General features: G+C 32.8%; 4 protein-coding genes and 1 long non-coding RNA gene across 11 annotated transcripts in view; 2 read left to right on the top strand and 3 right to left on the bottom strand.

Moving 5' to 3' along the window:
* Window positions 1–147: 147 nt before the first annotated feature.
* On the bottom strand, window positions 148–3,879 carry pAbp (poly(A) binding protein). Of its 3 annotated transcripts, XM_081995042.1 has the most exons (6): window positions 3,667–3,879; window positions 3,386–3,605; window positions 2,435–3,001; window positions 1,476–2,165; window positions 1,010–1,306; window positions 148–944 (listed from the first exon to the last, which is right to left on the bottom strand). In XM_081995042.1, exons 2-6 carry the CDS (start codon window positions 3,576–3,578, stop codon window positions 808–810), a joined length of 1,884 nt encoding a protein of 627 aa, XP_081851168.1. In that variant the 5' UTR covers window positions 3,579–3,605; window positions 3,667–3,879; the 3' UTR covers window positions 148–807. The 3 variants fall into 3 exon arrangements, with proteins under 3 accessions (XP_081851168.1, XP_081851169.1, XP_081851167.1); XM_081995043.1 differs by having other exon boundaries at window positions 1,010–1,267; window positions 3,386–3,879; XM_081995041.1 differs by having other exon boundaries at window positions 3,386–3,879.
* A 2,368-nt stretch (window positions 3,880–6,247) lies between these two features.
* Window positions 6,248–12,663, top strand: LOC145739768 (uncharacterized). The gene is made up of 2 exons (XM_081995127.1): window positions 6,248–7,064; window positions 9,155–12,663. The coding sequence occupies exon 1, from the start codon at window positions 6,463–6,465 to the stop codon at window positions 6,901–6,903; it is 441 nt and encodes a 146-aa protein (XP_081851253.1). The 5' UTR covers window positions 6,248–6,462; the 3' UTR covers window positions 6,904–7,064; window positions 9,155–12,663.
* Window positions 12,664–13,493: 830 nt separating this feature from the next.
* On the bottom strand, window positions 13,494–17,798 carry LOC145739766 (QRFP-like peptide receptor). The gene is made up of 7 exons (XM_081995125.1): window positions 17,659–17,798; window positions 15,459–15,741; window positions 14,965–15,086; window positions 14,573–14,696; window positions 14,186–14,391; window positions 13,830–14,111; window positions 13,494–13,781 (listed from the first exon to the last, which is right to left on the bottom strand). Exons 2-7 carry the CDS (start codon window positions 15,714–15,716, stop codon window positions 13,580–13,582), a joined length of 1,194 nt encoding a protein of 397 aa, XP_081851251.1. The 5' UTR covers window positions 15,717–15,741; window positions 17,659–17,798; the 3' UTR covers window positions 13,494–13,579.
* On the top strand, window positions 15,074–16,559 carry LOC145739769 (uncharacterized). The gene is made up of 2 exons (XR_014181204.1): window positions 15,074–15,405; window positions 15,467–16,559. It is a non-coding gene; the product is annotated as an uncharacterized LOC145739769 (long non-coding RNA).
* A 1,517-nt stretch (window positions 17,799–19,315) lies between the features above and the next one.
* Window positions 19,316–21,197, bottom strand: part of LOC145739762 (segmentation protein cap'n'collar-like) — a 38,033-nt gene continuing 36,151 nt past the window's right edge. For all 5 annotated transcript variants that reach the window (XM_081995114.1, XM_081995115.1, XM_081995117.1 and 2 more), the window contains one exon: window positions 19,316–21,019. In XM_081995114.1, the coding sequence (XP_081851240.1) occupies window positions 20,864–21,019 (156 nt within the window). In that variant the 3' untranslated portion in view covers window positions 19,316–20,863. The remainder of the gene's footprint in view (window positions 21,020–21,197) is intronic.

Consider the following 21,197-nt stretch of genomic DNA (forward strand, 5'->3'; position numbering starts at 1 on the left):
AGCATATTCTTAACCTTAGCCTTGTCTTATAGTTATTTCCTTTGCAACATTTATTTCTTTCCGAATATTTATCTGGAATGAAAATTAATAAAATGCAGTTCCGCCTATTTAAGTGTAGGGAGAACATTGGTAATTAAAACAGACCTATATTAATTAATATGTTTATTATGTCAAAGAATCTAAGCCACAAACCATTTTTTTATATAATTAAATAATAAACTTAGTATATCATTTCGACTTGTATAGGTAGGCTAAATTGACTCTAGGCTAGTATTTATACCTGATAAATCAGGTAGAAGTACTAGCCTAGAGTGATTGAGGTGGCACAATTTTACGTTCTGGTATTTGAAATGAAATTGGAAATAAAAATCATAGAAACTTGTACCACTTCACACCCATACAAAACGTTAAAATGAAGAAAAAGCAATAATAATAATGAGAAAGACAAAGCATCCTTCTCATGTAAATAATTTGTAAAAAAATTAATTCTTTTACATTACAAGTTATTTACCTAAGACATTAAATTTTTCAAACTAAACCAAGGAATACGGATTCTAAAAAACAAAAAATAGAAACCAAAGTTCAGAAATTTTTGGCGTCTGCGCCTTCTCAATGGAGTAAAAAAATGATAAAAGTAAAAACGAAAAGTAACGCCAAAAAAATGAAAAGACGGAAACGCCTTAGCGAATATGAATTATTGTTTGGTGTGTTCCGTTCTTATTTTTTGTTTTTTTTTTTTAATTTTTCTTTTTTTTTTTATATTATTATAATTTTAATTAAATGTTCTTAGCTAGAGCTAGAGGCATTTTAGTCCTTCTTAATAGCGGCTTGTTTGGCCTGGTGAGCTTGCAACACAGCAACAGCTTCTTCCACTTTGTTCTTCAATGACTCATTGTGTTCCAACATGTGCAGCAACTCAGTGTTGTCAATTTCCAGCAACATACCTAAAGTGAATTCACATGTTAAAAATTGTTTTTTTTTCTATTGTTAAGCCAATTAATAAACTTACCAGTAATTTTTCCTGCTAAATCGGCGTACATACGCTGAATAAGCGGGAACAAGCGTTCTCCCAACATTTGTTTCTGCTCTTGAGGAGGAGCAGCAGCCAACATAGTCGCAGTGAGAGGTTCTTGACCTTGAATATGCACAGCCTGCTGTACTGGAGTAGTAGGCAAAGTTCCCATAGCCTGAGGCGGATTACGCATATTGGCAGTGTATTTGAATGTTGCAGTTCTGTTTCCAGAGGCAGCTGCCACAACGGCTTGTCCTGCAAGTGGACGTCCTTGCATATTCGGCGGCTGTTGTCCTGTAATGATTAACGGTAACGATATGTCGATTTTGAAAGCATTGAAAGAAAAAAACAAAACAATGCAAACAAAATTCAAAATAAAAAGTATATCGACATATCGATAACGATTCTCTCAACTCTCGGCAACAAAGCAATTTTATAGACCCTAAACAAAACAAAGGCATACCTGTAATTGGCCGTGGAACGTTGATATTGTTGCGCATCGCCATAGTTTGATTTGGAGGGCGAGTTGTGGCTCTGTAGCTGTTTGCTGCCATGCTAGCATATGCTGTGGCACCTCCTTGGGCGCCTGGCCTAACAGCAGCTTGAGCAGGCCATCTGGGATTGGTTCTAATAGGCGGCATTTGAGCACCCGCGTAAAATCTTTGGGGGGCTGGAATAGTTGGCACAAAGTAACCACTAGATGCTCCTGGTTGGATAAATTGACCCATTTGATGCATACGCATGTTGGCCATGCGTTGCATATACTGAGATGTTAAATGAGCTTTTCTGTCTTCTTTCCTTTGAGCCAATGCAACATACAATGGTTTGGATCCGACAATACGTCCATTCATTTCAGTAACGGCTTTGGTCGCCTCTTCAGGTGAAGAAAAGCAGACAAATCCAAAACCTTTGCTCCGGCCTTCTTCCATCATAACTTTAGCAGATGTAATTGTTCCAAAAGGAGCAAACTCTTTGCGCAGACGTTCGTCGTCAATTGTGTCATCCAAATTTTTAACATACAAATTCACCCCTTGATAGCGGTTTAATCTTTCCATTTTCAATGCCTCAAAACGACGTTTCAATTCCTGTTGACGTTCTGCTTTCTTTTGAGCCCTTCCCACATATAATGGTTTTCCTTCAACTAACTCCTTTCCTATAATAAGGATAAAAAACTATATAAACAAAAAATATTGCAGTAAAACAACTCTTGGACCAGATGAAATACTTGGTACTTTTAATAATGAAATACTAGTTGAAATCAAATCCTTTAATGTGATTGCCAATTTTGATAACACACAGGAAGACTATAATTTTACCAACACTGTTGAAAATTGTACTTTAATAGAAAACAGTGAAAACACCTCAAAAGTTAAACACAAATTAAATAATGTAACATGTGTTTATAAAATGTTAGATGCTTACCATTTAAAGCTTCAACAGCAGCTTCAGCAGCCTCAGGACTCTCAAAAGCAACAAAACCAAATCCTTTAGATTTGCCATCATCTTTGTTCATGATCTTGTAGCTGGTAATCTTTCCATATTTCTCAAACATGCTACGCAACTGTTCTTCAGATAGATCCTCTCCAAAATTTTTGACATAAACATTGGTGAAAAGTTTAGCCTTCTCTCCCAGTTCCTTTTCCCTTTCTTTGCGTGGAATGAAGCGGCCCACATATACTTTCTTTCCATTCAACAACATTCCATTTACTTTTTCAATAGACTTATTGGCAGCTTCTTCAGTTTCAAAGTGAACAAAACCGTAGCCTTTGCTGCTACCATTTTCATCTTGAGCTACTTTACAACTTAAAATGTTGCCAAAAGCAGAAAAGGTGTCATACATAGCTTTGTTGTCAATAGAACGATCTAAGTTTTTGATGAATACATTGCCTACTCCAGACTTTCTCAAAGAAGGGTCTCTTTGGGACCACATGATACGAATTGGTCTTCCTTTGATCAGATCAAAGTTCATAGTATCAAGGGCTCTTTCAGCTAAAAGATACATTAATTTGAAATTTTGCAGCCTTAAATCTTTGAAGAGAAAAATGTTTAAGTAAAATAAGGGTAATAGATAACACAGTAACACTAAAATAGTGCAAAATAGTAGTTAGTAGTACCTAATTGGTGTCTCCTGTCTATATTCTAACCTAATTTAATATAACTAAAATTAAAAAAAACATGTGACTGCAACTTGAGAATCCAGAATGTAACATTAATTTAGCTTAATATTATTGGCATCAACCTATATTAGACTTAACATGCCTGATAAGATTCTTAAATTGAAAAAGTGATTGTAAAACGTGTCTCCTGGTCAGGGTCATTTGAATTAAACAGAACAAAGAGAGGTTAACTGAGATTTACCATATGGAAACTTACCATCTGCAGGTTGCTGAAAATTCACGTAGGCATACCCGAGAGATCTACGGGTTATCAAATCTCGACACACACGAATGGACAAAACAGGACCAGCAGTAGAAAATTTATCAAAAAGCATGGCCTCCGTAATATCAGAATGCAAATCCCCGACGTACAAAGACGCCATGGGGTAATTTGGAGCCCCTTGATTCATTCTGGGTAATGGAACTCACTGTATAGACTGCAATAGAATCACGACACCACTAAATAATATAAAAATTAACGGCGTTTCTGTCACATACAAATAGAAATGAAGATTATTTGCCTTAGTTTTTCCACTGTTTTTCGATTTTTTTGGATTAAATTTTTGTGATTTTTGTTTTTTTTTTGGGTTTTTTGTACTGATTTTTTAAATTTTTTTGTATTTTTAAAAGGATTATTTCACCGTGGCTCCGTGGTTGTGTGTCGGTGAAGCACGGACACAACCACTTTCACTCACCACTACAGTTAACAAAATGGAGTAGACCAATGACCAAACGGAAAACGTGTACGAGACGCGTTCATTGTCTGAGTCATTTTCAAAAAGCGCAAACTCAGGGTTGTCCACAATTTTCTAATGTTCTTTTTCTGAATTAGAGCTGCTAGAGCGTTTAGGGCAACACCAGGATCAGTCCATAGATCAGTCTTCGTCTGTGTAAATTACAGATTACTGCAACAACGACACCCTTTCCAAACATGATACAGATTACGGCTAAGCGTTTCGAATTAATGCTCAAAATCCGTTACGTTCCATATGTTGTTTCTGCAGTACAGCGGTACCCACATATATTTTTTTTCAGTCAGTTACCAACCGGGTAAATGTTAAAATCTCTAAAATACTAGTACAAAACAAATCCCAGTATGGCAAAAAGCCATTGGAACTCGAGCAGAACTAGTCGAGTTGAATTGAACTCTTTTCATTTCAGTATATATTTGATAGTACATAGTACATTGAATTCCAAGATACCTACAAACGTCAGAGTTTGACATTGTCAACGTCAAAGCAAAAGACGTCTGTCTTATTCTGTGCCAATGAATAAAACATATAGCAGGAAGGAGCAATAGCAGTCATAGAGGGGGACAAGAATCGTTCGTCGTAAACTGTCAGAAAATCAGTGACGATAATCAATCTGCTGTTGCCCACTATTCACAAATCCACTCTTCAATAATAATTCAACTAATTTAAATTTGCAAAAATTAACGTCTTTAACGGACCGAAAAGCAAAACAAACAAAAACAACAGATCTTTGCGGTTTTTAGCTAAAATAACAAATAAGATAAACAAAACTGTTAAACGACTAACTTCGGAAGCTTCATTCGATTGTGCAGTAGGCGAATGTGGGGGAGGGGGAAAAAGATGGCGACTTCCGTCTCGGTCGCTATGCACAAACGGGGTATTTGCTACCTCCTGAAACTTGTTCTTTTTGCTCGAAGATTCTGTGTGTTATGGCGTTTGTTTAAATTGTCTATCTCATTTTAACTCGTTATGGTAAAAGAAGATGTTCTATGTTACTTTACTACGTTTAAAACTCGGCATTTGTTTGTCATGATCACTGAATTAAATGACAAGCTGGAAAGATCGCGTAAGTGCGAACTGCGAAATGATTTGAAAATCTGAGCAGACAAGGACGGATGCAAATCGTGTATCAGAATCGCTATTTATCTTATGCTTTCCAGCTTTCCACGATTTGGTAGCCGTTGTCCATTATTTAGCTCTCAAATGCGTTTTCCCCTCTTCTCTCTCTCAACAGTTGTTGTGTATAGCAAAAATGGACCGCGTATTTAACGTTTGGCAGTTGTTCCAGTTCTTATTTAATTCATGATAGGTGGTCATGATAGATAGAGCCACAACGTCGACATCCTTAAAAAGAATGTGTAGGCAAATTATCCCTAGAATTATCCGAAAGAACAGAACTGTAATTATTGTTCCCTTTTACTCAAAATTTGAATATTATTCACGTTTTCAAGACATTTTTAGTGCTAACCCGTCAATGTCGCCAAGCTCAACTTAATTAGGTATATGACATTGTAATTAATAGCTTGTATGTACAAATTTAAAACTTGAAAGCTGACATACCTATCCTAAACAGTATTTGGTGTAAACCTTTACACGCATTTTCTAATATTTTGGTAATTTTATGACAATTGATTCAATTTTTCATTTAGTGTAAATATTTTAGTCAAAAACAATTATTATTCTTTATCATGTTGTTTACGTGGATCTACTTTTTGGACGCGTAGGCAGTGTAGGCACTGTAATGTTTGTGCGAAACTAACCCAAACAAAAAACAAAGGAGGTTAACCAGGACGCGTTCAAATAATCTTCAGTTATTTAATCCAAACTCTGTTATAGGATGAATTTAACATTCAACTGGTTACGCTTATGTTTGGGCACAAATTGATTTTAAACTATACTAAATTATAAAACTAGAATTAGGTAACTTAACTGCATCTTTTGATCATGCATAATATTTGTGTTTGGAACCTATATCATTATGGTATTACATATTTTAATAAATAGCAATTTGGTATACAAATTGAATCTAAGTAGGTTATATAGTGTCTATATTGACGCAAATTTAATCTCCAGAAAGAGTTTGTTGTCTGTTGTTGTGTAGGTTACGCAAACTATCATCCTTCGTCATTTGATAAATATGTAATATTGTATTGTTCATATCGTATATAGATAGTTTTTAACCTTGTTTAACAGTGAGTCATTGGAATTTATTTAAACGTGTAATCAACTTTTACTTTTTCAATGCCTCATCCGAAGTTTTTCTACTAGGCCGCAAAAGTATTACGGTATCATTATTACGAAAGTAGTTTGAGAATACGCGCACGGGCGGAGCGGAATGAAATCTACTAAACCCGCAGGTCGCGGCGTCACGTGACGTCGAGCTTTATTTATCTGTAGCAGTGTAGCTAGTTCGTTCGTATTGGTTCTACGGTTAAGAGGTTTTCTCAACGGTGTCTTGCCTCCTCGTTGTTTGTAAACATTGTAGAGTAAACAACTGTAGACTGTGCAATTTTTCGATTCGTACCGGCGAATTGTTGTAGCTATGCCTTCAGCGGAAGTTTGTTCCATACTAAAGATGACTGCTCCAATTCCCGTTAAGGAACCCAACTTTAACTTGACCATATCATCGACCGACGTGGAAGGTCTCGTATTAGAAATCAAAGAAAACCTGAGATTATCCGGCCCACCTTCTATGAAGGCAATACCCTGCAGTCACCTTTCACGGAAGTTGTCCCGCTCGTCGCCATATCGTATACCGGGTGATTCCTATGACGCAACTTGTATTCGTCACAAAAATAAACAACATCAGGATCTTAGCCAACAGGATCCATACGAACTGTTGCAAGCTCTACTGAGGTCTGAAAAGCTGATTAATGAAGCTGTACGCAGAGTACAAATGGGACTCAAAACAAAAAAATGTTATTATGAGTCAGATGAAGAGTCTTCCAGAAGTCCAGTGTTGAGATTTTATACAGACAACTAACTAAGCTATGAATTCTTAGATTCTGTCTTAGTTATTTATTGAAGATAATGTTCCTCTTAGAGTATTTGTGTGTGATTTTTTTTGTAAATACTGATGCAGCTGGCTCGTATACCTATGTCTCTGCAACTCAACTGAATTGGCATACTATTTACATTTCATAGGTAAGTAGTAACACAGTAACAGCATTATTTTTGGAAGGTGTACCAAATTTTGGACAGAGCATTAACATCTAATAGGAGCATAGTTTTAGTTGTTTAGACAGAAAGTACAGTTTTTCAATTATCTCAATGTGGGTTTAATTACTTCTAGAACAAACAATTGTTGATTTTATTACTGTTTTCAATTTAAATGCTGTCTGTTGAAATCCACTTGTTTACAGTTTTGATGTGATGAGTAAGCTAAACAGTCACTAACTGTAGGTATACCTATACCTACCTAGATTGCTATTGACAATTGAATTGTTTTCAGTTTCAGTTACTCATTGTTTTGAATCTCATACTGGAAAATGTCAACTGTATAATTTTCATGCCTTGTTAGTAATTAACCAACATGTTGACAATTCCTATTTCTGCAGGATCATTCCCAAAGAGGATCCCAAATACCAAGTCAATCAAACAGGAGTTATCCGCTACCTTAACAAAAGTAGTAGATTAATTTTGATATATAAGCATACCTATAGTATCTACAGACAGAAACTTGTCATACTAGGTATTATTATTACAAAAAAGTAGCACACCTTATACTTTTTACAATTTTGAAAAGATAAGTACCTACTGTGATATACAAAGCAATTAAAATGATCTAAGTAAAAAAGCTTATCTAAACCTACTCCTTATATTGTTAACCAGATAGTTTATATTCAGAGCAAGGTTATAAATTGAAATTTGGGTGATGGGTGGGTTTGCAAAAAACCAGAATCAATAATTAAAACAATAAAATTCTAATAAGACCTAGATTACATAATTCCAAGTTTGTAGTGCTTAAAATAGTTAGTTGATACTTGATAGTTTGTTTTCTATTTTGCAGTGAATATTTTTGTGGAGAAAACTGTAGAACATCACAGAAAGAAATATAACCATTCAGAGAGAAAGTTTGATAAGTTTACTTAAGGAGCTTAAGCAATCAAACTGAATAAAATAGGAATGTCAAGTGTCACACAAATTTTCCTCATTTTTCCAAAAATAATAAGTACCTACCTACCTAAATAGATTTTCTAGGTTGCATTACAATTATTGGTACAACAACATTGTGGATCAAAAACATGTTTCATCATCTGATTAACCTTGACTTTCAGATAATTACCCAGGTATTCAATTAATAATATTTTTTATCTAGGACCCAAAAGTAAACAAAACCTCAATTAATGTCCCTGAAATGAGGACAAAGGATAACAACAATATTCTGTTTTATTTAGAGTTTGTATGTAAACATGGAAATTTCTTTATCTACATCAATATGTAGGTACATTTTGTTTTTATATAGTCATATCTTTTCTATCAGCATTTGATGCTGTGTTAGGAAATCTAAGTTTAGAGAAAGGACACAGTTGTTTGTTTATGTTTTCCTCCATATTATCATCCAGATAATTATAATATATAAAGTACGTAAGATAAAAAGTACATAAACATCACAATATGGAAAGCAGCTATGGTACTTGAGAAATGGCATTATGAAATGTGAAACCAGTCATGTAACAAAAACAACTGGTACAAATCATGATCAAGACCATGAATCCAAGACCAAGTTGAGAAATACATTCCAAACTTTCTATTTGGCTTTAAACAATAGAGCTCAACTACCTTCCAGTGACAGCATTAGTTTCCAATATTCCAATAAAAAAACATTTGACAGTGTATTTGGGTCTGCTTTACAAGCTGTATAAACTTTTAAATGTGATCCATATTTGATTATCCTTATTAAAGATTTTTTATCAAATCGTTCTTTGCAAGTCAAAAAACATCTTTCATACACTTTTAGTTAGCCCATCAAGGTGTTCCACATGGTTTACTCTTATCACCATTGCTGTACAACATTTTCTGTTATAACATTTTAAATAGATATAAAACTGAAGACATTCCCTACATATATTTTACAATATGCAGTTGATTGGGAAAAGGAGAGTACAATTTACATTACTGTTAGACAATTCAATTATTAATGCACTGTAGGTATTTGGTGTGTACCTATGTGTTGGGGGTATGGGTTAGCTTAGTACTTAATTCTGCTTTTTAAACTCATGTTTATTTTTTAGGTTTTCTACTTGGACCCCAGGATGAAATAAAAACGCATCCACTCATGTAACTTCAACTAAGGAAACCACTACTACTACAGTGTGCGGTTAAGAAAGTACATATGTTTGTTTAAAAACTAATTTAATTTTAAATCAGACTTATTTGGTTACCTTCACTTTAGGATGTATAAATTCTCATATAAAAGCATGGAACGGAAAGTAACGGACTACAATTTAAAATTTTTGGAACTAACGCTATTCCGTTTTTACTGTTAGCTAAGTCAAGTAACAACCCTATTGTTTAAGAATGAGCTAGCTTACTAGTGATATTTGTACAACAATTAAGTAATTATTAACTTAACATAACCGCACCTTTGAATGATGAAATCTACAGCAAGCTTGATTTTGTTATTTAAAGTATATTTGTTTTGTTTGTTGGTTTACGTATCGGTTATCTCGTTCGCTAAACAATTCTACTTGAAATTTCGGAAATCATACAGCATGCCAGGCATGACGTAAATAATTTCCTTCAAAACAAACTGTAAAATTATGGATGTTTACCTATGTATGGGAGTGTTTCTACTTACTACCTCTGTTCTAATATTAATAATATAGTAACATTGTTTAATATTTTCTAATCATTTCAGTTTAGAGGGCAGTTTATGGACATTTTCAAGGAAAATGTGCAAAATGTGATGGGTTTATGTGGCTAAACTAACCTAAACATATTTAACTAAATTAAATATTTACAGATAAACAAACTTTGAGTAAAAGGGTAGCAAAGCTTTTTCAAAAGTTATGCAAGTTTAACTAAGATCTCTATCTCGAAATATACATTAGAACTTGTCGCTAAATACTGGCCAACAAACACAGCAGATTTTTTTGATTTACCTACATTTCATAGTTGTATCTACAAAATACAAAAAACACTAGTGAGTTAGTTTTTTCATTCAATTGTACAAGATTTAGTTGGTGTTGAAACGTTCAAGAGGACATTTAAAGGCTTTCAGTCATTGTTACTGAAAATTCAATGCTTCATTATTGGGTCAGAGTGAGATGAAGTGATGTGCAGCCAGCTTACCTACGCTTACTAATTACGTATTTTTCTTAATGTTACTATTAGTTTGTAAGCATTATTTTTTATCTGTGATTACTATTATTCCTGTACCTGTCAGATTGTTTACCTCAATCTCCCGAAAACTTGCATTTATTATTTTTCCAGTTTTTTTCCATTTAATGAGCCAACCCAGCGGGATTAATATGGTTTGTGTAAACACTAAAAATAAATATTTTGAGATCAGGAGGTTTACAAAATCTGATAGGTATTTGCGTAAATACCTACCTAGGCTAAGGAGATGTAGGTAGCTAGTGGAATTAATATGTTTTGCGTAAATACTTCAGGGATCGACCTTGTTTTACAGGGAAATTAGAACTACTTAATTATACTATTTTTATAAAAATCATCAGTTTCAGTTTAAATAGTCTGAATAGATTGTTTTAATTGATCATTTTGAAGAAGTAACTTTTAAGGTACGCGTCCACTAATCGGTATCGGTACGGACGGTACGCATCGTAGGCATCGGATTTTTTGGTGTACTGCGTTCACTACCACGGATTATCGGAATCGGTAATTCGCATCAGCATTTTCTATCTGCCATTTTTACTTGGTGGTGTTGAACACAAGCGATGTCGTCCCTGAATAAAGATTGATTCATTTTCATTCCAATTTCATCCTAAATATTATCCCTGCGAAGAATATTGGAATATTCTGAATGCCCAATATTATACAGTTCTTCATATTTCTGAGCAATAATGATAAGCTTTCATACATCCATAGAGATCGTAAGTTTCTTCTTTACAACATCCATAAAGGCAAACGTTAAAAAACTAACAATTTGCAATAATATTGTTACCTTCTATAAAAATCTTAAAAGAAAGTACAGTTTGCATGCGTCTACTTGTCGGTATTCGCACTATCAGCAATAATCAGCATCGGCAGTATCGGTACGGACGGATTTTGATTTCATCTTTGGAATCCCGATCAGAAATGCCGAAGTGCGGTGGGTCCGATGACGATAGGTGAACGCAGTCGTATTTGATTCTATGTAGTTGATTGGAAATGCGATTCGTGCGATGCGTACCGTCCGTGCCGATACCGATTAGTGGACGCGTACCTTTAGACAGATTGTGTAAAAGTTATTAACTGCAAAGCAATAAGTTAAATTAGTATTTTCGGGGAATACTCCCCCAGACTTTGACTGGAATACTTGAGTAATTAACTGAAAAGTCGTGCCAAATTTAAACGTCATTCTTTTATTCCCACTTATTATCTCATGGATATTTTATCTTAACTCCTTCCTGAATCCATTAACTATTACAGTATATGAACGTTGTGTACAGAATATAGATAAGACTAACTTATTAATATATACAGGCAAAGATTCCACGTGTGTCTCTATGGTTTGTCGTCTCGTCCAGATCTTATTATGAACAAACAGAACAAGTTTTATATACTTTATAGTTAATGGATTTTAAGAGAAAGAGAGTAAAACGATTATTTAGGTTTAGAATCCAGCACCAATTTGTCAAAATTAAATTCTTATATTTTGAGGTTGGGTTTTACTCGAGTATATTAGGTTAAAAGAACTAGAAAATTCTTGTAAAATAAACTTAGGTGGTCTTAGCAATACGTTAGGTCTCAATATATGTGTTGTAAAAATAACCCGTTGGCTTTTGTGATTTTACTTTACTTATATTGACTCGTTGCAATTTAGGAATGTTTTAAGGAATTGTACAAGCACATCTTTGTTGGAATTTGATGTTGTAAATATTTATACTATAGTTCTTCTGGTTGTTGTATACGATCAATCAACAAATGTATAGCCTATCAATATTTTGAGAGTGTTACTGAACAAAACCTGTTGCTCAATTAAGGAGGTATTAATCAAACAAATTCTCTATTCAGTAGGTATTTTCTATCAAATATGGAAGCGGTAGTAAAATTTTGAAATTTTGACAGTACAATTAAGAAAAAGTAGATTTTTTTTACTGAACTCTATTTTTAAACAGAAGCCAAAGGTTGTAGTCTATAGACATAAGATTAAGAATGACATCCCTGAATATTTTTAGATTCGAATTTAAAATTTTCCGTTCCCGTAACGCATGCCTTAGCAAAAAAATACAATAGGTTTAAAAGTGTTCCACCTTCAATACTAAATGATTTAATAGTCACTTTGTGACTGAACATGTAGAATCCAGTCTATTAATAATAATATTAGAAAAAGAACTCTCATGCTTTTGGCTACTTGGACTACGTTGAATCGATTTATTTTTAAAAACTAAAGGCAATGCATTTTTTCATCGTTACTTGTTTATAGCATAGTTTAACATTTGTATCCTTATATAGGCAATTTTAACAGCAATACAAATTTCCAGGCAATAATTATTAGTTTATATTCGGTTTAAATACATTTGTAACTAACTTTGGGCAGTGAAATGGTATAGAAGAAATAAAAGCATTTTAGCAGTTAGTCCTTATGTGTCATTTAACTTTATCCCTGCCATTACACATTCAAACTTACATAGAATCGTTCATTTATAATTTGGATGTCTAGATATGATGAAAATGCTTATAATAATCAAACACTTGGACGTAGGTGAAGATAATTTATTGTAAATAAGTACCAATTATAATAATGTAGCAAATTTACTATAATTTTTCAGAGTGATCAAAATTCTTTAGGTCCTTTCAGTTCATAAAGTTGTACATACAGAAATTCAGGCTCATAAAACAGGTGTGGATTTATGTGGAAGGGATTATTGTATTATTAGAAAAAGTAAGTAATGGAATTAGAAAACAATACGTTCCCGTTCACTTAAGGCGTATCTATAGACTGCTTACGAATTATTCTCATATTGAAGCCTTTGTCGCCTTCTAGAAGACAATAGGATAAATTACAAATGCTGAATAAGCTACTGGCTTTTAGAGACAATTGTGCTTATTTTTCTTCAGGAAATGTTTTGTTTCTGGTTTAAAAACGCGCGATATTGCACATGAAGGTTCAGTGGCTAAGCCGACAATTAGGTGAATGATCAATAATTGATAGATAGATAGATTTATCGAACAACATAGTGAAACAAAATAAAGTGTTAACCTCACGTTATAACATGCTTCTCGTATGTATTATTGTAGGCATTTTGTTTTTTGATGCTCTGATGTGCCATATCAGATAAGCATGTGAAATGAGTATATATGATAGAATATAAAGTTTGATAGGTCTTTAAATGGTGGAATTTTTTTGTTCTTCTATACAAAATAAAATATTTAAAGTAGAGGAGTTTAAAAGTAAAAAAAAGTGAATTCAAAGCACACTCTGATTGTCTTACTATATGCTTATACAACGTAAATACATATTATCTAGCAACAACATAGAAACAAAAGTTATCTTAAGTTATGAAGGTAGAATCTTGCCTTCTTGCCACATCTGCAGTGGTTTTCGTTTGAGATCCATTCCTAGATATGAACCTCATACTGTAGTTGCTGCCAGAACGGTGGATGAAAGCTTTGTCTTGCAAACAACACAATGCAACTTTAAAGCTGTCTCGAAATGTCTTTGACATGAATCCGTATATGATCGGATTAATACAGCTGAAACATTGTATTTTTACTTTGCCGGAGTTCTAATCAGAAACTTACCTATTAAAGTACGACAACAAATGAAAAGTACTCAACATATACTTTAAAAATCCCGTTCTCTCTTGACTAAGTACGTTATATGCGGTTAAAATATTATCAATCAATATAGGAGTCCAGCAAATAGCAAACAGTACTACTACTGTAACCAACATGTAAACAACTTGTTTAACCATCGAATTGTCATCTCTGTAATTTTTCACTTCTGACCTCATCTTTTTAGTTCCAGTGGGCTTCAATTCGTCAGTTTCATCAGTGATTCTGTTAGACGGGTTTTGACTTAAACTAAAATAAAAGCCACTTTTTTCTTTTCCAGGAACTATGTACCGGCTGATTAAGTCCATTTTGCACTGACTTACAAGCGATCATTGCACATAATTCGTCGTTGTTCCATAACTTTCCATACTTCGCAACATATGAAAGTGTACGAATATGTCATTATGCTAAATGGTATCACGAGAATTACGATCAACATATACAGTTCATGGAATTTCCATAAGGCATCATTTGATTGGTTTCTAACGCACCAGGCATAATCCCCGTGAAGTCCGACTTTTGTTAAATGCTAAAAAAATACGTACCTACGTAAAATAGAATATATAATATTTTTCCTACTCTCGTTGTGGTGCTTTGTTCAGAATTCTGAATCAAAGTTTCTGTCTTTGAATGAATTAGCTTATTTGAAACAACAACAATAATTTAACAAATTTCTTTTAAACTAAAATAAAGAGACCAGTTAAACTTACCCATAATACTAACGTTGGAATAGCAAGTAGAATGGAAATTACCCATATAACTAATATCACAGATTTGGCTTGACTGAGGGTACACATATATTTGGATTTGACCGGGTGCACAATTGCATAGTACCTGGAAATGGAATATCTTATTTATATATCCAGTTAAGAAAGGATGAATAAATGTATGAATATCCTCGATTTTATCTGCTTGATTGTTACTTATTGACTTAACTACAGGCCTATATTTTGTTGTTTCTATGTATAATCTTGATTTACTTGCAAATTTGGTTCTTTATGTGAATTCGAACGTTTTCGCTAACACTCGCAAGAGCGAAACAATTCGTTCCTTATAATTTTTATCAATTTATTTCTGTTTAGACACAATGGCGAACTTTTACCTTTCGATGCTGATCGCAGTCAAAGTGAGCACTGAGCAAATAGTTGATAAGTTCTGCATGTAGTGAACGCTTTTACACAAAAACAGCCCCATAGTCCAGGTATATGAAAATAGTTTAGCCACCTAAAATTAAAAGAATTTTCAAAATAATCACTAAACAGTTGGACGTTGGCATTTTATCCGTGTTTATAATTTAAGCAAAAGTAACAGATTTACTGGTGGTTTGGGTTTGGTTATAAACGATATTAAAATACTAGTTAAACATACATAAACCATTTACCATTTTACACGATTATCGCTCACTATAAAAGATTTAGTTTCCAAACCTTGATGTTTGTTAGTAGAATTCAAATGTGCTACCAGATTACATGTTTAACATAAGAAAATATTTTTATTTTGTCAGTGTGTATAGATTTTGATTAGTTTGTATATTTACTTTAAGGTAATTTTAATGCAATTAAAAGTTACACGAAGTTTTAAAAAGGGCATACTCACCTTTACAGGTATGCAAAATGTAATCAAAAGTAGATCCGACGAAGCCAAACTGGACAAAAACACATTCGTAACGCTGTGCATTCTCCGGTATCGAAAAGTTGTAAATATAATCAAGCAATTTCCAGTTAACCCTAAGATGAAGCTGAATCCATAAATAATCAAGGTCGGGATTAATTCCGTCCAATCAAAAATGTTGTTCGGGACAGTCCCGTCCAATTCATTCGTCTCGTTATTATTGCTGTCATTACCAACCACCATAATTAACTCTATGTCTTGTTTTCTTCTGTGAAATTAGATAGATATTTTATTTTATTTCAACCTTGGGAATCTGAAATACATATTCTTCATTAGATTATTTCTCTAATTCTGTTTTTCTTGCAGGACATTTAATGTACAGTTGAATTGATATGGTATGGTATAGTATTAAGTTGTGTTAAGTCTGATGTTGAAGAAATGTTTGGGCTTTACAAAAATAAGTGTTTTTGGTTGATATGTCTTTCAAAGTTTGCTAATTAATTATACTCTCTTATTACTGCAGCGTAGCAGCAAGCATTTTACGACGTTATTAACTGTGTATACAGTGGCAGTACGTCACTTCAGTTTATTTATTAAGGTGCATGGTATCGATAAAATAATATACTATGTACCTTACAATATTGTAATTAATGATTATCAATATTATTATACAGTTCGAGTGACCAGGATTATTTAGATATATGTTTGTTTTGTTAACTTACAACAGCATTCTATATGATATGACATTTATAATTCACTTTTAGATACTGATTTCAAGTTCAATTAATTTAGAGCCTAACTCGATGATTGTACAAATGGATGAAAGTTGATATTATATGCTTGTGTTCCATATATAATTCGTTAGCTGTTGATAAGCAGGCGGAGCATTTCAGGCAAAACACTCTAGTTAATTTCAGTTGTTGGAATTTGCAAGCACCAAGTGCATTTATATTCATTGATATTGCAGACTTGCCATGCCAATGCAAGAAATATTTGTTTACATTAAAATTTAACTGAGACTAAATATTTGGCCACTCTCACTATAGGAGGTATATATGATATTAAATAAATTAAATTTATGTCCAACATTGTTTTATGTTTTGCCGAAAATTTCAGTGTCCAGCTGTCCGGTCATCATGACACCCTGTAGATTCGTTATTATTGGGGAAGAACTTGTCACACACTCTTATTTTTGCTGTAGAACCACTTACTGGGTAGGTCAAATATTATGACTTATGACTAGGACTACCATAATTAGCTTTCTTATCCGGTTTTAAATTAAAAAAAAGAAATGGAAAAATGTGCAACACTGAAGTTTAAGATTCTGTGATTGATTGACTTTTCTACTGTCATTGGTTTCTGACCTATGGCCTATGGGTAATAATTAAGTTCGTGAATTCTTCTGGATATATATGCCTATGACGTCATCTTAAATTTACTATATTTTTGACATATCTTTTAATTATACTATCAAATTATTCCATCAATGGCGCATTAAATTTGTAACAGTATATTTTTATTGATGGTTTCCACCCACAAAACAGGTTGCGCAATTAGCTTATCTGTTTGTTAATTATATAATTCGTTATATACATAAAAAAATGTTTGATACGTTGTTGTAGAAAACTGATAAATCGCTCTTTTACACGGGTTATAGAGCACTGATGTTCTCTTTCATTCCGCGACATATGTATAGGTACAATAAACTATTTTTAGTGCAATACTATTCCATAGGGTGTTAAATATTTTTTTTTAGTTAGTTTACAACCACATATATACAATATAACTGGAGAAAAACTCGCATAAATCAAGACGCACTAAAAATAGACTAAAAAGCAATTCTCTGATACTTTTCTCGCGGTCATTCAATTTCGCTATACTTGCAAATGAAGCAAATTTTACCTATTGATTTTAAAAAAGTTGTTACCTAAACTTTCAAAATGTACACAAATTTACACAATCAAGGTGTCAATATTTAACTTTTTGTAAGTACTGTCCAAAATGTTTAAAGCGACAGTGTCCCAGTGCCTATCAAAGTTGGGGTTCTTGTTAAAAATATAAATTACTATAAAGACAGGAACAACAATATAAAACTACATTTAAACTTCGATAGATACCTATATACTTTTTCAATATTATATGTTATTTGCAATAACTATATATATATTACTTTATAATTAATTACCTGCATCACAAAACGAGTCCAGTCAAATTAACCAACTTCAAAAAGCTGAAACAATTTTTTTTAAAAGGAACTTGCATCAATAATACCGCTGGCTAGTAAGTAATCACTTCAGCGGAACTGGAATACTATTAACTTTAAGCGCCAGAAGGTATGTAATGACAAGCCATCTCTGAAAATATGGCTATATTTAATCTTATCCACTTTCCATACGGCTGGAGTAAGAGGGGAGAATGCTTGTATCTCCACGGCGTGAAAGATTTTCCGCGTCGCTCATAGTATAGTTTTTTACAAAAAATAAACTAAACTAAAACCACTAAAAATCTTATTTATTTATTAATTTAATAAACATATTTTCTAAATGTTTAAGTATATATCAATAACTGATACCATTATCAGTCAGTGTCACACAATAAAGTAGGTAGGAATAAAATAATTTATCGATAAAAAGGTAGATGAAGAAGAGAAAATTGAAAAATATATAGTTTAGTCTTTGTATGCTTCCTCACTTTTGATTGATGATGCTCTAGTTTGAATTAGTCTTAAAAAAGACTATAAAAATCTGGCGTAGATACTTACTACTCCTTTCGGCTCTATATTGTTACGTACGACTTTAGACAATTATTGATTGATGAAAGTCGGTCGTCATGGATTCGCCATTATATAAGTATTTTATTTTTTATTCAACTTGGTTGTATAATATATTTTTAATTCGTTGAGTTCATTCTTTTTTTTAACTTGTTATAGAAAATAATACCTGATGAGTTTTAGAAGTTATTAGCTGCTTGGTTAACTTTCAACAATGCCTATTAAATCAAAAAAAGTAGAAAAAACCTAACTAAATTAACTAGTAATTGATTATTGTTCATATCGAAGATGAATGACGTATACACATCTGCAGCCTCCTATTGTACAGATAAAATGTAAAAAAAATTTCCTTTAAAAAAACATATTATGCATGATAAGAGGCGAAATTTTCATTAACGATGCGTCATTTGCTGGCACGTAGACATAGTTTATGTAGAAAATGTACTGTGTTTATTAAATTTGTATCTATGTGTGTAACTGACTTAATGTTTACATGAATTCATTTATCGCCCAATGAATTAGCGAAAAATTATAGTATTTGTTAGTTGAAAAGAGACAAGATCGAGTTGTGCTTATTTTGACCAGCTTGTTTATGTAGAACCGTAGAGTTTCATATGTGTTTTAAATTACTTCTACGCTAGTTAGCAGTGTTTGTTATTTTTGAGGAATTGCGTTGATTAAAACGAGTTCAGCTTGTGGTGTTGAACTGAAGGAAAACAACTGTCAAGACCTGCAGATCACATAGAAATCACTATTAGTTGTTTGTTATTTATTTTTATATTTATGGCTTTATGGTCAAGTACTCTATAATTGTTGGCTTCTAAAGAATCCAATTAACATTAATTCTTATTTTGCTCCTCTATGGCAACTGTTTTAACAGAGTAGTCTCAATTCTTAAATTTGAAAGAACGTTTTTAGGTTATCAATCAGACTTGTCAAAATAAACAAACAGTTTATAAGAATTGGACTAATTTAAGAAGTTAAAATAGCAAACTACACAATAGAGATGGGCAATCCGAACGTGTCCGTTGGAACTCTTGAAACAAGATTTGATCCATAAGTGAAAGAATAATACATTTTAAAATTTTATTTTGACCTTTATTTACAAAATATTGAAAATAAACCTACTCAAAGCACATCCTTCACTAATTTTGTTCAAACAAATTTCTAAATTGATTAAATAAAATAATATATAGATAATAATATATTTATATATATTTTTTGGAGATCGACGCACTAGTGGCACAGCAGATTTAAACCCACAATTAATTAAAACCGCATTTTGAATACTATGAGAGTACCGAAGTACCGGTTACCTGAATAATGCCGAAAAAAGACGCACAAACTTTATGACAGTTACCTATGTAAGGTGGCTATATTAAGTAAAGTTATGACACTAAAAGCATTATTATATCTCTCAATTACTAAGCGATAATACAGGTTGCCTCAAAGAAAAAAAAACCGTTGCCTAGTAAACTAACAATCCCAATAACTAGAGTATAGACATATATTTTCCAAATAAACTTGACGCAGTCACAAAGCAGCGCTATAGGTTTTTACACGCAATGTAAGCTTTTTAAGTGACGTGGCTGTAACTGCGTCTTTATTTCTATATAATATACAAAAACTAGGCTTTTCCTTAAAAAAGTTAAACTATAGGTTTTGTAGTAAAAATTAACATTAATTCACTCTCAAGTACGGCTAATCTTTTTTTAGACATATGCTAGTTACGATTAAGTGAACTTTTTCTCCAACACACATATTTCAAAGAAAATTATTTACCTAGCTTAAAGTAAACCAGCCTCGCTATATTACACACATGGGTGAGTCACAGTTAAGCTATCATACATACGTAAATCATATAATAAGACATCGCAAAATAACCCTAGTGTGCTATATAAACAATAAATTTATAAACCGAACAAAGATAATTAAAAACACTCTAATTTTCGGAAACGGTCCGTTTTTGCAATGCACACTATTTCTAGCAAAAACAATAATGAAAGAAAACCGTTCTATTATTTAGTTTCTAACATTTTTTTAGCCAAGTAAAGTTCAACTGTGACTCATCCTGTAAATAATATACTAAAGTAGTAAAATGTAAAATATCATTTAAAGAAAACAAAACTTGTCAACAAAAAAAATTGATTCAATCGGGCATATCAATATAGTACAAACCACGAGTAGAAACTCGTTAAGCTTTAATTGTTATAGCATTATCTAAACAAATAAATCTGGCATTATAATGTCGCATTTTGTTACAGATAGTTCTACTTTGTGTGGAAAAATAGTAAAATCTAGCATGCTTTATTGCACCTAGAACTAGAGCCAGCCACATCGCTCCATTCACAAAATATTCTTAACTAATATTTACAATGCTTATGAAAAAGGCATTTTTCATCACCTGAATTATTTTTATAAAAATATATTATTCTGCATTTTTAACATAAAACTGCTACAAAAAAAAATAAATGCCAATTTTCCATCAGCATCCAGGTTCTCTCAAACTGGATGCCCCCTGAAGAGCAAAATGATTCAATGAGAGTCAGTTTGAGAGAACCTTAAAACAAAACATCTTCAGTTTTGGAACGATCGAGATTTATAAACAAAAACAAATAATTTAGTCTTTTTGATTCTGCGACGGGGGTTCTTTACGTTCTGCTGTTGTGTTCATGGCGGCGTTTGATCGTGGTACCATTAAAATCGAACCGTCAGCTGCCGTTTGGAGACTGTATTGGTATGGCGAGTACTGGTTGCCGTCGGGATCACGCAAATTCTGAAAAAAATAAAGAAATATTGTTTTTAACCAATTGAAATGTACGTGATATGATATGAATAAGAGTTTGTAAAATGTATGGGCATGTTATCCGTGTTTGAACTGAATTTTGATAGAAACCTTCCCACCTGAATGAACCTGAACAACAGCATAACAAAAATAAATTACTGATAAGTAA

This window comes from Ips typographus, unplaced genomic scaffold, assembly GCF_016097725.1.
Source record: "Ips typographus isolate SLU unplaced genomic scaffold, UJ_Ityp_2.0 IpsContig35_part1, whole genome shotgun sequence".
NCBI classification, from domain to species: Eukaryota; Metazoa; Arthropoda; class Insecta; order Coleoptera; family Curculionidae; genus Ips; species Ips typographus.

Bases quoted from the DNA above. Each gene is read 5' to 3' on its own strand.
- LOC145739766 (XM_081995125.1), bottom strand. From the start codon at position 15,716: ATGGTGGTTGGTAATGACAGCAATAATAACGAGACGAATGAATTGGAC. The intron at 14,697-14,964 runs GTAAAAGTTCGC...TTCCATTTCCAG, and splicing joins ACTGCGATCAGCATCGAAAG to GTACTATGCAATTGTGCACC. The intron at 14,112-14,185 runs GTAAGTCAGTGC...CTTTTATTTTAG, and splicing joins ATTATGTGCAATGATCGCTT to TTTAAGTCAAAACCCGTCTA.
- pAbp (XM_081995042.1), bottom strand. From the start codon at position 3,578: ATGAATCAAGGGGCTCCAAATTACCCCATGGCGTCTTTGTACGTCGGG. The intron at 3,002-3,385 runs GTAAGTTTCCAT...TGTATCTTTTAG, and splicing joins TTTTCAGCAACCTGCAGATG to CTGAAAGAGCCCTTGATACT. The intron at 1,307-1,475 runs GTATGCCTTTGT...TAATCATTACAG, and splicing joins CGTTCCACGGCCAATTACAG to GACAACAGCCGCCGAATATG.
- LOC145739768 (XM_081995127.1), top strand. From the start codon at position 6,463: ATGCCTTCAGCGGAAGTTTGTTCCATACTAAAGATGACTGCTCCAATT.